Below are 19,057 nucleotides of genomic sequence, written 5' to 3' on the forward strand. Positions count from 1 at the left end.
TCTGCTTCAAGATTTGACACTCGGAGATGCTCTTCTGCATAGCTAGTTTGCAGTGAGTAGTTAATTGAGTTGCTATCCTGTCAGTCTGGCTATTCACCTCTGACCGCTCACCAGGATCTACAAGGCATTTTTGCCTAGAGAACTGCCACTCATTGAATATTTTCTCCTTTTTGGACCACTCCCAGTAAACCTGGTTGTCTGCCACATTCAGCATCACCTAAATCACTTTTCTTGCCCATTCTGATGTTCAGATTAAACTTCTGCTGGCTGTCTTGACCATTTCTAAATGCCTTAATGCATTGAGTTGCTGCCATGTGACTAGCTGTTTAGATATTTGAATGAAGGTGTACCTAATAAAGTGGCTGATGAGTGTATAAAGAACACTGAACTACATTTTGTGCACTGGAAGCTTTGTAAGTAATTTAAAACATTACTAACATGATTTGCAGCTTGGAATAATAAAACCCCTTGCAATGGCACGGGGCCAGCAGTAGGGGGCAATGTGTTTCACCTTACTCCACCATCTGCCTACAAGTCCTGACAGAGGGCACACATTACCCGGCAGCCACTTCCCCAGTGTATCGAAGCAAGATGGCAGCTGTTGTTGAGAATGTTGTCAAACTGTAAGTGTTGGACTTTTCTACTTACCTTACATGTGTGCAGGTGACACACACAGCCATCACATTGTAACGGCTGTACTATCGTACACCCGCTGTCGTTAGTTAGCTTAGCAGCATTCCAGCTGACTTAGTAAGGTTAGCCAGAGGTGTCGGACCGTCGTGTCTGTTCACATCCTGGAATGGAAGTGTAAGTTAGCAGACACGCAGCTGACGTTTCTGAAACATGAATCACGAGTCAATGTAGACGAACTTGTGTTCATTTAATCCTTCGTGTATTTTTAGCGGTGTGGCGGCCACTTGTGTTTTTGTGACCAAACGGACGCTGTGGTGCTAACGTCAGTTGAGTATGGCAGCTAGGTGTCTCGCACGCTAACAAGCTAAAGAGAGTGTAATTGTGCCTAACGTCGTTAGCGAAGGCTGGAGTGGCTGGAGCGACTAGTTTAAAATGAATGAAAATCCCTCGCTGAAGATTTGAACTCGAGAGCCCGGAGCCATAGCCGGTGTTTCCGATTCACATAAAAGAAACGCTTATAAAGTTTAACGTTTCAAAGACCAGAACACTGTATTGTGCTCTAACGTGCTTCCATTTCCGTCGTCTTACATCGTGTAGCCGTACAGCCCGATTCGGGGTTAATGTCACACGCCAGCTTTTACACGCATACGCCGTACCTCTACCTGCGATAACTGTAGCAGCACAAACATATAAAACTTACCCGACACACAACAAAATATTTTAATTTGCTTCCAAACTTAATTTCCTCGTGAAATAATATTGACAAAGAATGAAAGATGATGTAATCTTGAAACCAAGTCTGTGCTGCCAAAAACATATAAATGAACTGTTGTTTACATGCTAGATGTGTTGATTTGAATGAGCTGGTATCCTTTGTGTATGCACTATGCTATAGTTACATTGACAGAAATATATTCACCTGATTTCTTTTTTTAATTTCTGTCCCCTCATCCCACCCAAAGAGCCTCCTCCATCAGAAGTTTATTCCTGGTGAAGGGAGATTTAGTTCCCTTTCCACTGTCCCCAAGTGAATCCTCATAGGCAGTCATTGGCTTTCTCTTCATAATATATGAAGCTCTTTACAGTATCATGTGAGGAGCCTTTGAGATAACACTGGTGAAATGGGGCTATGTGAATATATATATATATTTTTTTTGCAACTCAACAGCTGTTTAATTTTTTCCCTTTGAAAGAATAATGCACATCCATCAGCATCACTCTACACATAATAAAACCAGAGCCACTCTGCTGCTCTGAGTATTTCTTCATTTCTGTGGTGTGTTTTTCATAAATCCATTTTCTTCTGCTTATCCTTATCATAGTCACAATTAGGGCTGGAACCTATCCCAGCTACCATAGGGCGAGATGCAGGGCCAACACAGAAAGACAGAAAACCGCATTCACATTCATACCTATGTAAAATTTTGACTCACCAATTAACCCAAACCCACTCTGTGCATGTCTCTGGACTGTGAGATGAAGCCAGAGAGAACCCACACAAACAGGGAGAGCATGCGAACTCTACACAGAAAATGGTGGCGTTTTTATATAAATAATCGGACATCATATACGCCACTACTAGAATATGTCAGTACTAGCCAACCCATGTGTGCATCTGCTGTGCTCTCACGCATTTGTGACGGCTTCTTTCTAGTTAATTCACCCTGCCTGAAATGATTTCTCTGGAACGAAAAGCAAGTGTTCATTTTCGGCTGGACCCCACAGAGCACAGACAGCTTTTTGCAATGTTATTATGGTCTTACAGCAAGTTAAATAATGAAGTCTTTAACTGGAGATTGAAATCTATGAAAAGCTTCTTTAAGGTCTAACACAATTACATGGTTTATTATCTCATCAGGACTGAACTGTTGCCCTCTGGGGGTTCCTGACAGCCTCAAGAGGTGCAGTTGTTGCATCACGAGGTTCTTTGTGCCACCCCCCCCCCCCCCTTTTTTTTTTTCTTTGACACTTGATAGCTTGAGGGAATTGTAAGATGTCTTCCTGTCTCAGTTTGAGTAGCTTCAGCCCTCAGCTTCTTTAAAAGGGATTAAGCAGGCAGCACTCTAACAGTATATTTATGCTATGAACACTGAACACTTGGCTGTGCCTGTGCTTCTACCAAAGCTCGTTGTTGTTGTTGTTGATGCACCAACAAAAGAGCACCTGCTGTTGCACTAAACATTTAGTCTGAAGCACAAAGACACTGCTTAGTAGGAGGCAGCAGAGCAAAAAAACACAAGCAGTTTTAAAATAAACTGAGACTGCACTTGTTTTGGAGCAGCAACAGCTGCTGATTTCTGTCTTGGAACCATAATAGACCTAATGACCAGCATCTGCCTCCGGTTTTGTTTCATCAGGCTGGGAGAGCAGTACTACAGAGATGCCATGGAGCAGTGTCACAACTACAATGCCAGGCTGTGCGCCGAGAGGAGCGTTCGGATGCCGTTCCTCGACTCGCAGACCGGCGTGGCTCAGAGCAACTGTTATATCTGGATGGAGAAAAGACACAGGGGACCAGGTGAGACACCATACATGAGCGTCGAACTGCTCACCTGCGCTAAACACGTTTAAAGTTGTAAGAGCTGGACAAAATGAGCAGGAGAGAAGTGATCCAGAGGAAACTGCACAGATGCTGTGAAGCATTTGTTATTAAGATGAGTAATTAAGTGATTAAGATGAATCATCATTTCCGCTGTTTATCAGAATTTGTCGAAGGAGCTACAAATAACCTCAACGCCTTCAAAACAAAGGACTAAATACACCATGCATTCATGTTTAAAATCACAAACAGAGCTTGTGTACTTAATGCAACTCCCTGGCAGCCAGGTGGTGCCTGCTCGTGTTTAAATGCGAAAATAACCGATTCTGAAAAGGACAGTCTAAGAAAATTCAAACGGAGCCTGTGGATTTTTTTTCCCCCTGCCAGTGTGTCAGAACTGTCTGATAACTGTGAACGCCTTCCTGTTCTGCCTTCCCTCAGGCATGGCTCCAGGACAGCTGTACACTTACCCAGCCAGGAGGTGGAGGAAGAAACGAAGATCTCATCCTCCAGAAGACCCCCGGCTTATCTTCCCTCCGGTTAAATCAGGTAGCACAGCAGCTCTGAGCAGCTTAGCTTATTCTCCTATTTTACTGTGTCAGCATTTAAGGTGGATATCAAAGACTTTGTGGGGATGAACATGTGGTGCTATCTTGTAACAGATATCCATCAATAATTAAATCCAACTTGAATTGTATCTGTGCTTACAGTTGTATGTATCAGTGTTGGTGTTGTTCCTGTTGACTAAGCAGGAGAAAACATGATATGTCGACTAGTTTAAAAGTCAGAAAAGACTCAAAATTGATACTAATCACGGGGCAAACAAGTATTTGAATGTCGTTGACATGTATGGCTCTTTGTGCCACGCATAACATAGCTTACACCTTATATCTGATTGGTTTGCTGAGTGCGGCTGACATTAGCAGTGCTAGCACCAGCAGTTTTCTGTCCTTGTGGTTTAACATCCTCGTGCTTGTGCAGAATGTGGTGACACACTGTTCAGAGGGCTGGTTTTGAGGCAGTTTACTCTGACATTGCGTACACACAACCGCTCATTTTCTAGATCAGTGCAGAAACTTGCTTCATGCTGATAGCTCACTGTATCATCTTGTTTCCCACTACACAGAGAAAGGGAGCTGCAAAATAGGCTGGTTTTACCTCAGTAGAATATCACTAATTATTTTAACCGACTAAAATGTCTGGCACCAACATTTTCAGGTATACTATATTGTGTTTTGCCTTTCCTGTTTTTCATAGAGATAGATTTAGGACTGAAGAAGGATGCTCTGTTGTCATCGGATGGCAGCAGCCTGGAGGCCCTGCTGAAGGGGGAGTCCTTGGACAAAAGGACATCCGCAGACCTCCGAGGCTCTGAGGAGGATTCCAACATGAGTGATTACACCGGAGGCCTGAACCCTGCCGCCCGGATCAGAAAGGTTCTTGTTTTGAGATTTGAAGTAAAGCTGCTGTAGATGGAAAAGTAAAATATAATACACCCTATTGTCATGCCTTCCTCATCCCTGCAACACAGAGAATCATCGAGCCTGACGACTTCCTGGACGACCTTGACGATGAAGACTATGAAGAAGACACGCCTAAAAGAAGAGGCAAAGGGAAAGGGAAGGTAAATAAAAGCTGTCGATCGATGCGGTTTCTCGATCCTAAGCATGCGTTTAAGGGCCCGTCTGAGTCTAATAATGTGCGCAGGGCCGAGGAGTGGGCAGCAGCAGGAAGAAGCTGGACACGGCAGCACTGGAGGACCGAGACAAGCCGTACGCCTGTGACAGTGAGTCCTGTTGGCTGAGAGTAGAGCATGTGAATACAGCTCCGAGTAGAAGGTCACCGCAGGTGTTCATAGCTGTAATGTTTATATTAGCTCGAGTCCTCATTAACTATCACATTTTAATTCACCCTCTTCTTTTTCTTTTCATGTGTTCCATCTTTTCTCTGTTCTTCGTTAGACTTCTTATATCTGATATTTACAAAGCTAGTCGATCTGTATTTTTGCCACTATGATGTCATACTTTAATTTACAGGTATTTCCATGTGCGGGGAGAAAAAAATGTCTTTCTCTTCTTTGGTGTTGTCAGACTGCTTGATGTGTTTTGTTTTGTTTTTTCCTCTTTTGTGCTCAGTAGGTCATTGCCGACTGACTTGACTGATCCTCTGTCGGTCTGAGTCTCTGTCTGTGCTTTCTCTTCTCCTTCTCTTCTCTTCTCTCTTTCAGACACTCTCAAACAAAAGCATATTTCAAAACCTTCTGAAAGAGGTATACTTCTCTTCATTCCTTTTCACTCCAGTCTGCCGTGTCTTTTGTCTTTGCTGCCTGTTTTTATTTTCTGTCTGTTACCAAGTAGATTTGCTCTTTGTGTAGTTCAGTTCATAAATTAAATGTTCTGTTACACACATCGTCCTGAATTGTAATTAACTACATTTGGAGAGCGTAAATGCCCTGTTATTATATGCTTTACCTAAAGTGTAGTTTGTAATCATATAATCAGCCACATATACGAGCCATCTCAGCTTACAGAAGATTAGCAGTGGCCTTTAAAAGTAACTTTTTCCACCCAATCTGGCCTTGAACCTCCTACAGATTTTGATAAGCTGAAAGCTAGATCCTCCTGATGATGTTTTCTTCCCCTTTTGTGAGTGTGTGTGCTGTTTTTTTCCCCCTTGTGTTATGTAAATTTTGACTGCATTTCTCCTCTTCACCACCTCTGCACCCTGTAAAATCTCATTCCATGTTCCATGTGTTCGCTTGATTTTTGAGTCACTTTAATGTCTGCTTGACTTTATGGGGAGTATTTTGTTTTCTCCCTCTCCCCCAACCCCACCCACACAAAAATAGTTTCTGTTTGGCTGTTAGCCTCTTGGTTAGATGCTTCCCGAAAGTCGAAGACCTAGGATTGCTGGACTTTTGAGGAAATGAAAATTAGAGAAAGTGTGGAAGTGAAAGAAGAAGTACTGTTTGACTGCTATGACAAACATCACACCCTCCCTGTGACAACGGCTTCACACAGTGGCATCTTTGTTCTCCTTTAAGTCAGTAAATCCTCCTTGCACAATCCCACTGGCTTTCTCAACTGTTAAAAGAATACCAGTTCAAATCAGAAACATGATGTTTTGCGAAATGGTGACATGCGTTTCTTAGTTTTGTTTCAGTGCAGTGAGGTCTCGAGTCAAAACACTGTCAATGCTTCTAAGACCCTTAAACTGAAGAAGTTAAAGCCAAGATCAGAGCAGTTCCAGCATATTAGCTGCAGCAGGAGTGGTCGAGATGCTGTCTTATTATTGTGCTTTACTGTAGATTTCGAGCAAAGAGGAAGCTTGTCTCAAGTAAACAAATAAATACATAAATAAAGCATGTTGTTCATCTTTCCTATTATTTCACCGCCAGTTTATCATGTCATTGTGCCAATTTTGATACTCAACAGAAAGCAGGAGACCTCAGGAACCTGGTGGGTTCTTAAGTGATTTCTCTTCTCCCTCCCCCATCATCACTTTACCACATAAAAAGTTGTTGACATGTATTGAGAGAAACCACCATACGAGAGTCGTAGCTTTCTGTCTCGCTGTGTCACTAGTCTGTTGTGTCAATTTTTTTCCTTTATTCACATAGTCAAAGGCATTGTGTCAGTTTAAAAAAATAGAAATACTAATAGTTGTGTCAATAATTGCAAAGTAACTGTTTTTCAGTTACAGCAGTTAAATATGTACATGATATGAGGCTACATTGTAAGTAGGACACTGCTGCAAGAGTCCTTTGATCATCTTAAGATACTTTTAAAGATGCTAATTATGATAATGTGAACAGTAGGAAGGGTTTCACCATCCTCATCAGCTTTAAGGTGTCCCATGATAGCACTGTAAAGAATAGTCCTTTTCTTCATGAGTCACCCTCACCTTCCTCCACTGACATGGTAGAAACACCTGATTTGACTGGTCTGTTCTTTGTTTTCATATCATACATGTCGTATTTTGTGGTTTTGGTGGCAGTCTGTGGGAAGCGCTACAAGAACCGTCCTGGCCTGAGCTACCACTACACCCACTCCCACCTGGCCGAGGAGGAGGGTGAGGATAAAGACGACATGGAAATGAACGAGCCCGCCCTGTCGCTGCCCGAGGAGCCAAAAAGTAAGCGACAGCGGCGCAATGTCGATTCGGAGGAGTCGTCAGTTGATTATCTGAGGTCACAGCGCCGGTGTAACTGAACACTGATATTGGTCTGCATGTTTTCATCTTCCCACACAGCTCCAAAGAAAGGTCCAGATGGGCTCGCGTTGCCTAATAATTACTGTGATTTCTGCCTGGGAGACTCCAAAACTAATCACAAGACCGGCCAATCAGAGGAGCTGGTGTCCTGCTCTGACTGTGGACGTTCAGGTAAATAAGAGTAGCGATATGAGAAAAGCCACGCAGCAAGTATTCTTGGAAAGATGTAACGTGTTTAAACGCTTTTCTTGACGCAGGCCACCCCTCCTGCCTGCAGTTCACTCCTGTAATGATGGCCGCCGTCAAGACGTACCGCTGGCAGTGCATAGAGTGCAAATGCTGCAACATGTGCGGCACATCGGAGAATGATGTGAGTCGTCTTTAGAGATTGTTTGGTTGTCTCTGGGTTAAAGTGAGATCTAGGTTGTTCGTGCAGAGAACTGGAGTGTTTTTGTTTTCCAGGATCAGCTTCTGTTCTGCGATGACTGCGATAGAGGCTATCACATGTACTGTCTCAACCCCCCCATGTCTGAACCTCCAGAGGGTAAGTCCACCCTTTTTCTTTTTTCCTACTTCCTAGAAAAGAATGAATCTGAAGCCCTTTTCACAGATGACCTGCAGCTGCATTTTCTAGACGTCACTCAAAGGTGGTGAATGTGAGATTACAAATGTCTGAGGCATTTATTTTGGACATGAGCTTGTCTTTAACCTGTCAGCAGCGTTGTGCAAAACGACTCCGTGATGTCGGATTGTGCCGATGTGTGAATAGAAGAGTGCGTTTACCACACAGGGTATTTCCAGTAATGCAAACGTGGATTATTTCCTGCTGTGTGCTGAATGTAGACAGGACAGCCGTGGAAAATGTCACATCCTGATTCTCTCATAATCACACATGTCCAAAGTTCATGTGTGAATCTTACTGAAATGTAGAAGCCCAGTTCAAAAATAGTTGACTGTTTCAGTGCCATGTAATATTTCAGTTAAGTATACGGTTTATATGATTTGCAAATCATTGCTTTCTATTTTTATTTACAATTTAGAGTGTGTGTGTGTGTGTGTGTGTGTGTGTGTGTGTGTGTGTGTGTGTGTGTGTGTGTGTGTGTGTGTGTGTGTGTGTGTGTGTACACAAAAACAGGCAGCACTCAGAGAGCACAAACCTCCGCCAAGGCAGCTCACTCTCTGGGCATTGTTTACTTTAGGGTAGCATGACAGATGTTTACTTTGATTACACAAACATTATGTAGGAGTAGGTAATGGATAATTGGTATTGATTTTTAAATAACTGAACATGGCAAAAATCCAACGAAGCTGATTTTTTTTTTTTAAGGTTGAGCAAAAGGACAAAATATCTGCAATCTCAGTCACGCACCTAGGGAGCCAAGTTTACAGAACCTGAACGAAAGCCTTTGGACAAAGCTGTAAAAAGTCTGCTTTTATATCGAGTTTTTGTCTCAGCAGCTTCTGAAAAGCTAGCTGTTGTGTCTCTGTGAGTCTTTCTTCATTGTTATTAAACAAAGAAAACAGCAAGTCTTTTGTAATTAAGGTACTATTTAATAAAAAAAAAATACATTTTATTATCTTATTCAGTGCCAAAACATTTTAGAGAATCAGCAGTGCATGCTGTCTCATTAATCATGTAGAGCAGCGGTCCCCAACCCCTGGGCCGGTCCGTAGGTCGTTTGGTACCGGGCTGCGAGAGTTGAGGCTCGGGTTTGAAATTTCTGGTTTTCAGGGTTTTATCGGTTTTTAAGGTTATTTTTTTTAAATCATTTTTATCATTAACATTGTTTCCCTGGGTCTTTTCAAGTGTGTTATCAATAAATCTTCTTTTTTTGGGGGGTACCGGTACTGGTTTTATTTTGTTGTATTTATTTGCGACACCTTAAAGGTCGGTGCGTGAAAATATTGTCGGACATAAACCGGTCCGTGGCACAAAAAAGGTTGGGACCGCTGATCTAGGGGCCTCTACTGTTCTCCTGTTTAAATGCAGTTTAACATCAGATTTTACCGCCTCTCTCTGTTATTTGGGTACTCAGGAAGCTGGAGCTGTCATCTATGTCTGGACCTTTTGAAAGACAAGGCATCTATATACCAGAACCAGAACGCCCCACCGTCGTGATGGCCGCTCTGGCCCGCACGCACTCATCACCCAGCCGTCCTGCAGCAGCGTCGTTTACCCTTCAAGATAAGATGACAGACTTCCCCGACAAGCTGACCTCAGAGAGAGTGTGTTCTGGACATGGATAAAGGGAAGGAATGGGAGGTATACCTTTACCAGACTGGCTTCAGTTACCATCAGATACGACTGTTACACAGTTCCAACCTCAGATTCAGTCCCACAGATTTTTATTTTCACCGCCTTGCCACATAAGCAATTTCAGCACCAATCATGATCGCAGATAGAAGCATAAATAGCCAAATAATCCCTTCATGTTCAGCTTTTTTTTCTTTTTTTAATTTTGTTGTTTTTTTTTTAACACATGCAAAGTTGCTAAAACCTTGTCAGTGTACTGATTTTATGATTAGAGCATAAATAGAGCTCATTGATTTCAAATAGCATGCCAATGCTCACTCATAGTGTAAAAAAAAAAAAGACATTTTATAATATTTATATATTTCTATAGTATAAATATATATATATATATATATATTAGTGTTGAGTGTGAACAAATTGGAAACAGAATGGTTATGATATGTTTTAGAGCCCATTTCATCCAGCACCAGGTGTTGTTTTATTGAACTGTATTTGGCTGGTCATTCGATAGAGTCAAAGGGATTTGCTGAGACTGTAAATAATTTTTCCATGTCATCCGCTGCCTGCGGCCACATAAAGGTACACAGAGAAACTGCTTGTCGAAGGTGGCTCCAAAGGCTGAAGGACTTCAGGGACGTTAGACTGAAGTCCAATGATGGACTCGTGTTTGTGCTGCACTCAGAGCTGCTGAAAGACCTACTAATGTGCTAGTTTCATTTGGCATTGGGGCCTTTTTGACCAACCTGTCGGCTCTTCTCCAAAGCAAACTTGATATTGTATCTCTCACCGGGCCGCACATCTGGCCTGTGTTAGACAGATGTGATAAAGTCGAGTCAAATACAAATCCCACTAGCATTATCAGCCCGATTAAAGGGATAATCGCTGTGTTCTAGCAGTTTGCTGATGATGCACCATATCCATCGTTCTGTTGATGTTGTGACACCACTAGATTTCTTTTTTTTTTCTTCTTCTTTTTTTTTTTTAATCTAAGGACAATGTGACCTCAATTATGGTCACTTGCTGACAATGTAAAAGCAATAGAAGAGCCCTTTTAAGGAGGCAGGGATGACAGGGACTCATGGCTGAGTCTGTTTAGGCTCTGTTGCGAGATAATGTGCGATACTGTAAATGTTCTTTATCAGAAAATGCTATTACAGATAGTGGACTGTGGCAAGAATTATGGATGGCTCCATACTGTAGAAAAGAGATTATAATGTGTATATGTATAATGTGGGGAGATGGCTCTTTCTGTCACTGCTTTCATAGTTTGATTATGCAATGGTTTCCTTCTGTGTCAAGGTGAGAGGAAGTCTGGCTGAACTGCTAAAAGCAGTAACTTTACCTCACACAGAAACAGTATTTAAAGGGTTGAAACATGCTGTAGATAGATGGCACAAAGACCGAGGGATAAATAGTCATGACAGCTGCAGCATCTGCTTCAATAACTGCATAATCTTACAGTTAAACAAGTGCATGTTCAGTAATTGTCAGCACTCGTCTTCTCCGTAGTTGTCTCAGAGTTAGGCCGGCAAAGGTGTTGGGAAGTGGTGTAATATAAATTAACCATGCTGTCATGTTTCAATAGCCAACTAACAATTACTAAAGCATTACACAAGTATAACTTGGTTTATTTTCTCATCATGTTTTAAACTTACTGTTCTATCTAGAGAGACGGTGGCTACTAGGATATTTTGCTGGTCGTTTTTTTTTTAAATTTTGTTTGTTGGTTTTTTGTTTTCTTTTTGTGTTTGTTTTTGTATTCATCAGTGATGTTTGCATACCTGATGTGTGGGACATTTCGGGACTCAAGCGGAAGTTGCTTTCTAGTTAATCCTGTGATCCAGGTCTGAACTGAGCCGCTCTCCTCCAAAGCTCCACAACAAGAAGCAAAGTCCATAATGTGATTAAGAGGATAACGGCGTTCAGCGGTTAAGCAGCCAACATCCAAACTAAACTGACATAAACAAGAAGCACGTGTTCGGCTTTTGTTGTCACAGACGGTTCTTGTGTCATTTTAATATCAGACTCGGGTTTTCTTGCTTCCAGCTTTGGGTGAGACGCGTTCAACTATAGTAATAACATATTTAACCCTTTCATGCATGCTGTCGGCGCTGGCTTTGTACCCATTTTTATTCCTGTGTTGCATGGTGTCCACATGTGTGGGCAGTGAGATTTTATTTTTAGAAAAAGAGGAAAAACTTTTAGCACAATTCCCATAATTTGTGCATGAAAGGGTTAAATCGAGGTCATAGGTTTACATAGTAGGGGAATTCTCATAGGGTGGATTTTGATTTGGATTGTGATGGAATGTTTTATTGTATGAAAATTTATCTTCAGGAAAATAAAAATACTAAGCACTATAGTCTCCTGTTATTTCTTTTCCTCTTACATCGTGACATTCACTGTGACGGATGGGGAAAAAGTAATGGAAGCTGGGAGAGTTGAAAATGACATTAGTGTTTATTTCAGCTTAAACATTTCTCCAGAATTCACCTTCAGTTTAGTTCTCAGTTAAATAAGTGAGCAAAATTGTGTTAATCACCTAGTTTGGCCGTGGCCCAATTTCTTTTCTGGTTTCCTCCATTAGACGCTGGTCACCACACTAAACCTTTTCCCTTCTAGACGTCCAGTGGGACTGACCACGTAAAGTGGCACCTTCATCATTTTGCAAATCACTGCTTCTTACAAAAAAATGTTAAGAAAATCAGTTGTTATTGCACTTTTTTTTTTATTGCACTCAAGATACAAGAACAGTCTTCTATGATCCAATACAATCTCTATAGCAGTAAATTTGTAGTCTAAAATATCTTCTATTTCCAACATCACAGCAGAATAACCAGAACATTGTTTTTTTTTTTTTTATCATTTTGCTTTTTTGTGGTGAAACCACAACAAGTACTGCAGCAAGTCGAGCTGTTCTGACGCTGCTTATTATGAGGTGTGTATCAGGAGCTTACAGCGGAGTGAAAAAAGACTCTGGTGTCACACACTGCTTTAACCTCCTAAGACCCGAGCTCTTTCATGTCATGCATTTTTAATTTTTCTTTGCTATTTGGGTTGATTGGGACCTAAAGAATGTAAAAACAAAGAATTACCAATTTTTTTTTTTTACCTAATTTTTGTTTTTGACAAAAATGAGATCCACATATGAGGGCATTTGTTTCAAATTTTGATAGAACAGTGGCAGTATAATGTTCTCGTAAGTGGATATCAGGCCCTTGTAGAGAAAAATTAAGTATTTTGGTCTAGACGTCCCAAAATGTGATGTCCACATATGTGGACGCCAGGTCCTAGGAGGTTAAGTAAACTGCTGGCAAAAGAACAAATTTTGATGGATGAAGGATGGAGATGATAGGAAAAAGTTGAATGCAATCATTACCTGATATTCTGTGCTCATATTGGCAATTAAACTTTAAGTATAGTGATACTCAGACTGTGGGGGCGGCCACTTTATGAGGCAAATTTTCACCCAACATTTTATCCCTGTTTGCCTGTAGTGGCTCTAAGATGAAGGCTTACCTATACCTTTTTCTATAATAATAATAATAATAATAATGGATTAAGATATTGAGTTGGGAAAACATTACAAACAACACTGACAGTCAAAATCAGAACCTTAGAGGAAATCATTATAAATATCACCTGTTTCTGTAATTTTAGTTACATATTTGTCCCTCCTGTGTGAAAAGAACAAAGATCTTCATCATGGCTCCTTTGAAAGTTTGAACCGCACAAAAAATTATAACATTAATGTTGGCCAGTGACATGTTATTTACTGATATGCCAACAAAAGTGAACAAGGCCAGTGTTGGCCAATGAATACGCAATAGCAGCTTAATATGTCAGCAATTATTATGATGATTAATTTCTATTTAAAAAAACAAAACAAGTTTCAGCATTGAGTAAACGTTTCCCTTTCATTGTGAGTGTTGCACAAAAACAGACCTCTGAACCTTGACTGCACGCCACCATTTTTGGAACCTGCTCATTAATTCGACAAAATATCAAAGCAAATCAATCTAAAACCGGACTTTGATAACATGCGAGACTGTTGCTGTGATCTGAAATATACAGTTAAGCCCATAAATATTTGGATAATTGACACTTTTTGTAATTTCACCTCTGATGTAAAATTCACTGTGGTGCTGTGAAAACGGTCTAGATGTGATTAAAATGCAGATTTTAGGCTTTGATTCAACGGGTTTTTACAGTTGTATTTATAAATATTAAAATGATTTGGACAGCATCATTTTAAATAGAAAGTTTGTTTTTAATACTTGGATGAAAACCCTTTGCAATCAATGGCTGGCTGAAGTCTACAGACGTGGTCGTGTACAGAGGCATAATTACAAAAACAATGTCATCATCCAAAATCATACACACCTAACTAGTTAAAAGGCAAAGTAAAAAGTCTAATAGTCAATTAAAGTTAATTAAAAATAAGCTTCATTTGCCTCCACTGCAGACAACCAACTAAACAACTTGGCACAGATAAAAGAAATTCACTGTTTTCTGCTCACAAATTTCAAAGTTCTCACTGAATTTAAACCTGTAAATGGGAGCGTCGACTTCTTTGCTCTCTTACGTGAAGCCCAGCCGTGTCAGTGAATCAGCCATGAAACAAAAGATTACCGCCTTAAAAAGGTCACTGAACGCACCGGCAGAGCGCGCATTCGTTTCCATTACAATAACTCACAATTAACTTTACATCATGTATTTAAAAAATATATTTAAAAACACCACAAAACTAGTCTCTGTAGGACATTCATTATTGTAAAACTATGTAAATTATTTAACATTTACAAACAGTAAAAAGTATTGTCGAATAGACAAAGATAATAATTGTACAGCCATTTGAAGGAAGAAAAAAAATCACCTGGATCCCTTTGCTGGAACATTTAAGATTTGAATTCACACAACAAGCTAAAAGAGGACAGTTTGTCCATCAGAAACCAACAATTACACTGTGTATCTGAGTATATATTGTTTAACACAAAGCGATTTTTGACACGATAAATACACAGCAGATGCGTCTCTGCGTGTGCGCGCTGTTTTGTGTCTGTCCTGATCGGCTGCTTTGCTGCACAATGTTCCACCAAAGTGACACGATCGCATAAAACGTACAAGAAATACAAACATCGATAGTCGTACCTAAACGTGACGTTTTACTAGTAACCTGCACATAAAGTCATTAAAATCTGTGACACTGATATTTTTATATATATTAGATTTCATAGTAATAAGACCTCAAAACGAAAAAAACAAAACAAAACGTAGTACTACTGCTACTCTTTTTACTTACAGTAAGCTGCAGCAACACGTGCTTAGAATCAGGCAAAATTGTCAAAATATTGTGAAACTGTGCATTTCATTTCGGCTGTATTAAAAACAGTCTGACGCATGTATGGTTTCCTGTGGTGCAGGACTAAAAAGTACCCACTTTCTCGTTTGACGTGCTCTGCTGTAACTCAGTGCCAGCTGCTACATTTGAATGCATGTAAATATTTTCACACAAACGTCAGCTACATTCAGAAAATACGAGGCTATTCGAAAATCTCTATTCGTAATCTCTTCGCAGCACGGACAAAATGACTTGAAATGACCAGCTTAAATTGTGCCAAATATGATGCGAAACTCCTGTGATGTGATTGAAAAGTTATTTCTTGTTGGTAAGATTCAAAACTGCAGTGGTTTCCCTGTTTTTTATTCGCCTGCTTATGTTTGGACGCCTTCTCTACTTTTAACATTAGGCCTAAAAATGTCCTTTTTTGATAAAGCATATAGCTAGGGCTGGATCACATGACCCTGAAGCCTCCCTTAGTTATGATGCAATACACCTAGACTGCTGGGAGGGGGGGCTTCCCATGATGCACCGAGTCTTTATTCCCAACTCACCTTTTTTCATTCTCTATGTGCTTACACACCACTCGGCATTTAATCAGTAATTATTAATCTCTGCCTCTTCTACAGTGACTTTATTATTCTGTGTCCCTCCCCCTTACCCCTCACTGGCAGATGGCCGCCCCTCCCTGAACCAAGTTCTGCTGGAGGTTCCTCCCTAATGAAAGGGAGTTTTTCCTTCCCACTATCGCCATGGCCTTGCTCATATGAGGGGGTCACCTGATTATTGAGGTTTTCTCCCTATTATTGTGGGGAAAGAAACATATCTTATTCCGTATTATAAAGACATTTTTCTGTACTGTATACAGAGTAGGATTTGTACTGTTGATGCATCATTTTTGCCCTCCATCCAAGCTGTGTAAACCTTTCTCAGCCGCTTTGATTTTTGTAGTCAGAAATTAAAAATACTGAATTCCTGTGTGAAAATATGTGGATTCAGTATTAGACACAGGTCAGTAAAATGAACCCTCGCAGAAACCATTTGTCCTTGTTGCGATGGTGAAGTCAGCTAGGTAGTGATGTTGTCATGAATTAGCTTGGCTGAATTACCACTGAAAATCTAAATAAATGAAAAAAGTAGAACATGTAAATTTACTGTATTACTATTGCTCTAAAATGAATGGAGAACAGGGCGATCTGAAATCTATCCAGCAGAAATGGGAAAGATTTCAGATTTTTCTGCTCTTAGGGTCGCTAACATGTATCTCCAAATAAATCTTGGTTGGTGCTGGACTGGATCAGCTGGGGGAGGTGATTGGTTGTTAGCCCTTTCACTGTGCCTGTAGGAGTCTCATTAAGAGTAGAGGGTTTTTGAAGAGATGCACTTAGAGTGCACCAACCAAAGCTCCAGATCAATGGCAGTTTGGCAGCATTTCCACTTTGACAAGTTCTGCTCTTATACACCTCTATATTTCAGAGAAAAGTATTTACGTCTCTGCGTTTTCTTGACAGATTTAGTTCTGAGTTTATTTTCAGACTAAATACAGACATAAAAAAACTGTACTAAGAGCTTAAGAGATTAATACTTTGCTATAAGTTATATTGGAGTTTTTGGTTGTTTTTTAAAATTTTATTTCAAATTAGAGATGAACGAATATTTCATGACTCAGAGTCCTGGACTATAATCCAGGATTAAGGGCTTGAGTTTTTAGTTTTACAAAGACAGTTCACTTCTTAGCAGGAGTAACTTGTACAAATCTAAACCTTTTCATTGTTCTATAATTATTAATATAGCTATAGCTAACTTTTGTACTTATTGTCCTTATGTAAAATTTGCAAGTCAGCTAAGCCTACTAACTGGACTGAATTATTTTCATACACTGTTTGAGAAAATAAAATGAGTGAACACTTAATCGTCCCAGTATGACACAGAGTCATAAACATAAACCACTGTGAATCTGCATTGGTGCAAATGAAAGTAACAAGTGCAGTGGAGATGAATGGCTACCCCCCATGATGGCTTTTTTAGTTTTGCTTTTTCTAGTTTTTTCTAGTTTTGCTTTTCTGCTAGACTCCTTGTTAGTAGTGGTAGCATGTGATGGTACCTGAAGCCCATTCAGGCTACATGGGGCTGGTCTGTGAGAACAGGTCCCGCTAAAGGAGACCAGGGCCACCTGTTTCAGACAGCTTGGTCAGAAACATGCAAGAGTAACCCATTGGAGGTCATTTGCAGCGCTCTAGAAGTACTCTTCTTCCTCATTGTATACAGGAGAAGACAGCAGTCTTGCAGCAGGATTGATGAGTTTTGTAGTGCTCTCTCTCATGTAACAGCCCACTTCCTTCTTTACAAAAGCACCAAACGATGTGTTATCCTGCTGAAGCTGGAAAACCCGTAAACCTTGAATGCAACTGCAACTACTGTGACAAGGAAGCTGGCAAAAGGCGAATCTAGAGAAAAATCAGTCCGGAGAGAGTCAGGAGAGAGTGCCGGTCTTTGGGGGTCATCATCTTCTTGTCACTTTCATTTGCACCAAAGCAGGTGAAATGTATTCGCAGTGATTCCTAACTGGACAGAGCAACAGACCAGAAGTTTAAATGATTTTGTGTTACACTGTGATGAGCCAGTGTTGTTCTCAGACATGTAACAATGACTAGTTTGCAACTGAAGGACTTCGGCCAAAGCTGTCCTAAACCCCAGAGGAACTTTCATTTAGGCAACCAGCACCTTAAAGTAATGCAGAGTAGTAGCCTAATTACACCCAGACCCTTTCTACCTTCATGATCGAGCAGTGATTGAGTATTTTGTATTCAGCTATAAATGGCTTATACTCATATAGCATTTTATGTTTTAATGAGCAAAGTTGTCTTTCTGTCACACGTACACTGCTTTGTAGCATTTAGCATTATGAAGTCTGACCTTATCTGATTTGGTTGTTTTTTTTCCTTTTAATATTACAGTTTTAATCTTTGTAAATCATGTGGCAATAATGTCAATACACTTGTCCATGTTTACGAATGGTCATCTGCAAACACAGTCCCTCTCACATGAACTCACTCATTGCTAATTTAAAAAAAACCCTGGGCTGACTTTTCTGAGTTAACCATGTCAGATTTATTAGGATAACTGAAGCCAGATAAGAAAACATCCCTTTTAAGCTGGACTTGCTTCAGAACCGAGGCCTTTGGTGCACCTCATCTCCAAACCAATTTAAAATGTTTTTAAAGCAAATTAGCAAATTAGTCCACAGCTGACAAATTTAGCTGCCACATGACCTAATCATGAGCCTCATCCATCACCTGACAGCAGAACAGCCAATCATCAGTCTAGCACCAACCATAAAGCTTTTGTAATAGCATGTTAGCGGGAAAGGAAAGCAGAGTGGCTGCTGTAATACTTACACAGAAAAACAAAAATTTAGCTCAGCTCTCTGTACAATTATCATCAAAATATTGGCCATTAAATAACCACACCACTGTGCAACAACAGCACTTCAACATTTTTAAGTTACATAACTTGTGTGTGTTTTTTTTTAATATTACTAAAGGCCCAACAGATCTGCTGCCTCCATCTGCCACATTTCTACATTTTCTGCTAGATCACCCAATTTAATACCTAAAGACAACTTTTAAACACTCCACTGTACGAGAAGGACAAAAAAAAGCTAAAACTTTTTGTGTAGTTGCATGTGTACAGTATCACTCTAAAAAGTCCCACTGAGGTGCAGAGGAATCAATAAGAGGAACACAACAATGCCATCACGTTTTTTTTCTCCCTTTTTTTGGCTTCAGGAAAGAGGACGTGTGGTAGAAAGGTAGATACTCAGCATGGTGTCTGAGCTTGGGTTGGCCTCTGACCTGTAGGCCTCACATCTGCCCAAAGAGGATAGAGCAGAGCAGGAAGATGGCATAGAGAAACATGAGACCCAGACCCAGCCGACGGTCCAGTCTCCAGCGGTTCAGATGAACACTCAGCACCTGCAAGCAGACGCAGAGCATGCAGACATGCTGATCAGGGACAGAATCGCCTAGAGTCCATTTATTTTAAATAAAATTGGCTTTAATGTATCTACCTTTTTAGT

The 19,057-nt window shown here is 40.5% G+C and overlaps 2 protein-coding genes across 5 annotated transcripts in view; one reads left to right on the forward strand and one right to left on the reverse strand.

The window, feature by feature from the left end:
• The first annotated feature begins 573 nt into the window (after positions 1-573).
• Positions 574-11,996, forward strand: dpf2 (double PHD fingers 2). 4 transcript variants are annotated; one of them, XM_063485803.1, is made up of 13 exons: positions 574-623; positions 2,991-3,151; positions 3,614-3,721; positions 4,430-4,608; positions 4,704-4,796; positions 4,880-4,958; positions 5,400-5,441; positions 6,607-6,630; positions 7,169-7,306; positions 7,424-7,555; positions 7,642-7,754; positions 7,847-7,928; positions 9,421-11,996. In XM_063485803.1, exons 1-13 carry the CDS (start codon positions 592-594, stop codon positions 9,501-9,503), a joined length of 1,266 nt encoding a protein of 421 aa, XP_063341873.1. In that variant the 5' UTR covers positions 574-591; the 3' UTR covers positions 9,504-11,996. The 4 variants fall into 4 exon arrangements, with proteins under 4 accessions (XP_063341873.1, XP_063341874.1, XP_063341875.1 ...); XM_063485804.1 differs by lacking the exon at positions 6,607-6,630; XM_063485805.1 differs by lacking the exon at positions 5,400-5,441.
• Positions 11,997-12,117: 121 nt separating this feature from the next.
• The window catches only part of LOC134635847 (sodium/potassium/calcium exchanger 3), a 35,353-nt gene continuing 28,413 nt past the window's right edge, over positions 12,118-19,057 (reverse strand). Inside the window, exon 17 of the mRNA XM_063485437.1 lies at positions 12,118-18,953. Within this exon, the coding sequence (XP_063341507.1) occupies positions 18,843-18,953 (111 nt within the window). The 3' untranslated portion in view covers positions 12,118-18,842. The remainder of the gene's footprint in view (positions 18,954-19,057) is intronic.

The sequence above is a fragment of the Pelmatolapia mariae genome, linkage group LG10_11, assembly GCF_036321145.2.
Source record: "Pelmatolapia mariae isolate MD_Pm_ZW linkage group LG10_11, Pm_UMD_F_2, whole genome shotgun sequence".
Lineage (NCBI taxonomy): Eukaryota > Metazoa > Chordata > Actinopteri > Cichliformes > Cichlidae > Pelmatolapia > Pelmatolapia mariae.